Raw genomic sequence first — 4,610 nt, forward strand, 5'->3', positions numbered from 1 at the left:
CCCCCCCCCCCCCCCCCCCCCCCCCCCCCCCCCCCCCCCCCGACTCTGGCTGCGCGCTCTTGCCCTCCATGTCCCCATCGGGACCAGTTGAGCACCCTTTGTGATAGCAATCTTGTTTCACCCTCTGTTGAAATGTGGAAACTGAGCTCTCTTGCTGTAGGATGTTGGAATGGTTTCTGAGTTCCACCCAGTCTAAACAATTCTCACTTTGTCCTTACTCCAGCTCCTCAGTTTGCCTTGGTATTTCCACACCTTGTTTCGCTAGCAATGGGAATGAACAGATGATGTAAAATTGAACTGAGGTCGAAACAAAACATTGCCTGTACTCCCCTTCAATGCTGTCTCTGCATTGCCACTGTTTCACACTTCCTGGTGTCTTGTCAGTTGTCCGTTTTTTTTTGTTTTTGTTTTTTTTTTTCCGGGGGACGCTGGTTGTGAGCCAGTTTGGATGCTGACTCACGCTCAGTGACTGCACATCTACTGTTTTGACAACCTACGCAGATGAGTGGAGCATAAGCAGTACCTCATGCTGGTCCCTCTCCTGCCGTGCTGCTGGAATCGGGTTTTGTTTCAACACTTTCCTGTTGGCCTGTCTGTGATAATGTCACCCAACATGGATGCCAGCACTGGACAAACAACCTGTATTACTGTCCCTTCACCATAAAGGTCTGGGGTAGTCTATCACCCTCACACTGTGCCCTGCCCCACTCCCTGAGGCAATCTGTGTCCATATGCTGCCTGAGCTGGACAATATCTAGCTTGTGTTGAGAAGGTGAAAGTTGCATAGACTCCACATGGAGCCAGGCAATGAGCATCTCTGAGAGGAAGTCTTCTCTTCAACTTTCACATTCACTGGTGTTGCCATCTCTAAATTCCCCACGATCAACCTCCTGTGGGTTACCATTGACCAGAAACTGGACTGGACCCTCCCTATAAACACTGGCTACAAGAGCAGGTTAGAGGCTTTGAAAAGCACAGTGAATAAATCCCCTCCTGACACTCCGGAGCCTGACCACTGTCTACATGTGACAAGTCAGGAGTGTGATGGAATATTCCCCACACTGGCCTGAATTGGTGTAGCCCTGACATCGTTCATGTATTTATTTAATTCTCTTTTTTTTTGTTTCTGCTGTTCCTTTTCAGGAACATGCCTGGGATTGCAGCAGCTCACTCTGCATAAGGAGAACTCGTTTTCCTTGCATCTCAATATCTGGCCTCCTCCTGGTGTCAATTATCCCAGTGTCCTTCATTTACTCATCCAGCTGGCCCTGGACACAGTAAATAAAGAGACACAAACGGAACTCTTCAGATATTGAACACCTCTCTTTCCCTTCTCTGCTCACAGGTGACCAGTGGGAGCAAAGCAGATTTAGTGGATCTCCGCCTTGGAGACCAGATCACCAGCATCAATGGGGCTGAAACCTCTGACATGCTCAACATGGAGGCTCAGAACAGGATCCGAATGTGTGAAGGGGACCTCATCCTCAACGTTGAGAGGTGTGTGGCTGGGAGAGCTGCTGGGAGGTTGGGGACACGGCCTTTGTGTTGGCAGGGGGGGGTTGTCCCCAAGTACAGAGAATTATTGCCTGCCACTGGATGAGGTAAGTCCTCAGCTTTGTCTGTCAATCCTGTGCTGGCTGTGCCTGTAAGGCCCAGGGTCCACTTGGAGGAGAGGAGGGTGCGGGATACTCTGGTGACCCACCTTTCCCTCAGTTTGACACTGTGCGCGGCCATGTAGTGTGTTCCAGTGCCTCTGGTACCACGCCTCCCTGCTAATGCAGGGACTGAGGGAGAGGACAGGTTTGCTCAGGCTGCAGGCTGGACGGTAACCAGTTGGGGTTCAGTGTAACTTGGGTAAGCAGTGTCTATAAGAACAGCAAATGGAGCAGGAATAGGGTGATGTTTCAGGGTGTCTGAGCGCAGTTGGTATCCATCAGTGTGTTTGTGTGTCTGGTACACTCCCCTGCATTGCCCACCCCTTTGTAAATTCCCACTGACCTTTGTGCCTGCCACTTCTAAAAACCAGTCTGCTCCCCTTGTCGCAGGCCCTTCCTTTCAGGGTACAGGGGTGGAGGGGAATGGGTTGGAGGGGGAGAGGGTTCAAACTGATGATGGAGGAGGCTATTGTGGAAGATCCAATTCAAGAGCGACCTATACAGTAAATGGAAAAGCCCTGGGGAAAATTGCTGCACAGAGGGATCTGGGTGTTCAGGTCCATTGTACCCTGAAGGTGGCAACGCAGGTCGATAGAGTGGTCAAGAAGGCATACGGCATGCTTTCATTCATCGGACGGGGTATTGAGTACAAGAGTTGGCAGGTCATGTTGCAGTTGTATAGGACTTTGGTTCGACCACATTTGGAATACTGCGTACAGTTCTGGTCGCCATATTACCAAAAGGATGTGGATGCTTTGGAGAGGGTGCAGAGGAGGGTCACCAGGATGTTGCCTGGTATGGAGGGTGCTATCTATGAAGAGAGGTTGAGTAGATTAGGATTATTTACATTAGAAAGACGGAGGTTGAGGGGGGACCTGATTGAGGTCTACAAAATCATGAGAGGTGTAGACAGGGTGGATAGTAAGAAGCTTTTTCCCCAGAGTGGGGGACTCAATTACTAGGGGGTCACGATTTCAAGGTGAGAGGGGAAAAGTTTAAGGGAGATATGCGTGGAAAGCTCTTTACGCAGAGGGTGGTGGGTGCCTGGAACGCGTTGCCAGCTGAGGTGGTAGAGGCGGGCACGATAGTGTCATTTAAGATGTATCTGGACAGATACATGAATGGGCAGGGAGCAGAGGGATACAGATCCTTGGAAAATAGGCGACAGGTTTAGAAAGAGGATCTGGATCGGCGCAGGCTTGGAGGGCCGAAGGGCCTGTTCCTGTGCTGTAATTTTATTTGTTCTTTGTTCTTTTTTATTGAGGCAGCAGACCATAGGAAATGGATTGAGAGGAAAAGGGTGATGGGCTCCGGGGCATTGGGCTAAGGGGTTAACGTATTCTGAGGTGGTCTCTGAATATCCCTCAGTTGTTCACCCTCAAAAAGGAGCTGTTTGGTGGTAAATGCTGTCTGACTCTGTGGCCTGACACTGGTTAATATGAGAGGGACTGTCCCAGTGATTTTCCCCCGAACAGGATAATGACGAATGTGTCCGTTAACCGTGCGCACATCAACATTTGTGACTCAGTAGCTGTGGTACCACCCCTGAGTCTCGGTGCTTTCATTCCTGCACTGGATCCAAGAGTCTGAGTGTATCACCCCCATCACCCTTGTGCTGCCTCTTCCTGGGTCACTATTTAGGAACCCGGTTTGTCAGGTGGACCTCAGGCCAGCCTGAGCCCACCCTGTCACCGAGGGACAGAAGTTCATATTCTGGCTGAGGATTGGGAGTGCTCTTCCCTGGGCCTTGGCCTCAGTCTCTCTCTCCCACCGGCAGATTTACCTCTTGCTGATATTCTCAAGCTGCAGCTTTCTGGATTTGAGCATCTTTCCCTGGGTTTTTAAATCCAGTAACCACCATGATTAGTATCAATGTTGCTTCATCCATTTGTTCAGGTGTGTTATTGCAGACCTTAGGAGTGGGTGGGACTTGAACCCAGGCCTCCTGGTTCAGAGCAAGGGTCAGTACCACAATGCCACAACACCTTGCTACGACACAGATAGACTTTAATGAGACTGGGGTCTTTGCGGATTTGAAACCAATGCCTTGTAGAGAAGTTTGAGCATGCGACAGTTTAGCTACAATGGCCTGGTGTTCCTAATGACTGGAAGTAATTTGATTTTCAATGTTGTGATGTCTCAATGTGTTTTTTTTTTTTTTTTGTTGTTGTTGTTGTTGTCCAAGGCCAGAGGCAGGTTCCCCTGGACTCTCTGATGGATCTCCCACTGACACCTTCCTTGCGCAGAGATTCCAGGTGAGAGTTTGTTGCAGGCCCTGCTGTGTCTCAGGAAGATACAAAGGTGGTTCCAATCTGATTCAGGCCCAGCCTTGCTCCACAGCACTGGCCAAATCACTTCCATTGCTCTGAGGACTACGCTGGCTCACTGTCTACGTTCGCTGTGCCTCCAGGTTCCTCTCGATTCACGTGCGCCGGTTTGGGCAGTACAAGCTTGAGATAGAGTCATAGAGACATACAGCACAGAAATAGACCCTTTGGACCGTGCCGACGAGATATTCTAAATTAATCTAGCCCCTGTTTGCCAGCATTTGGCTCCTATCCCTCTAAACCCTTCCTATTCACATACCCATCCAGATGCCTTTTAAATGTTGTGATTGTACCAGCCTCCACCACTTCCTCTAGCAGCTCATTCCATACACGCACTACTCTCCGCGTGAAAAAGTTGCCCCTTAGGTCCCTTTTAAATCTTTCCCCTCCTAACTTAAACCTATGTCCTCTATTTTTGGATGTCCCCACCCCAGGGAAAAGACCCTATTCACCCTATCCATGCCCCTCATGATTTTATAAACCTCAATAAGATTACCTCCCAGCCTCCAATGCTCCAAGGAAAATAGCCCCAGCCTATTCAGTAATGTCTGTCTCTTTACATCTCTCTCTCTGTCTGCCTGTCTCGCTCTTCCCTCCGCTCTCGCTCTTCCCTCCGCTCTCGCTCTTC

At 49.9% G+C, this 4,610-nt stretch overlaps 1 protein-coding gene across 3 annotated transcripts in view; it reads left to right on the forward strand.

Annotated features, from left to right (window-relative positions):
• Window positions 1-4,610, forward strand: part of pdlim2 (PDZ and LIM domain 2 (mystique)) — a 13,925-nt gene that overhangs the window by 4,686 nt on the left and 4,629 nt on the right. For all 3 annotated transcript variants that reach the window (XM_048618776.1, XM_048618777.1, XM_020520907.2), the window contains exons 2-3: window positions 1,346-1,497; window positions 3,841-3,910. In XM_048618776.1, the coding sequence (XP_048474733.1) occupies window positions 1,346-1,497; window positions 3,841-3,910 (222 nt within the window). The remainder of the gene's footprint in view (window positions 1-1,345; window positions 1,498-3,840; window positions 3,911-4,610) is intronic.

The sequence above is a fragment of the Rhincodon typus genome, chromosome 40, assembly GCF_021869965.1.
Source record: "Rhincodon typus isolate 14 chromosome 40, sRhiTyp1.1, whole genome shotgun sequence".
Lineage (NCBI taxonomy): Eukaryota > Metazoa > Chordata > Chondrichthyes > Orectolobiformes > Rhincodontidae > Rhincodon > Rhincodon typus.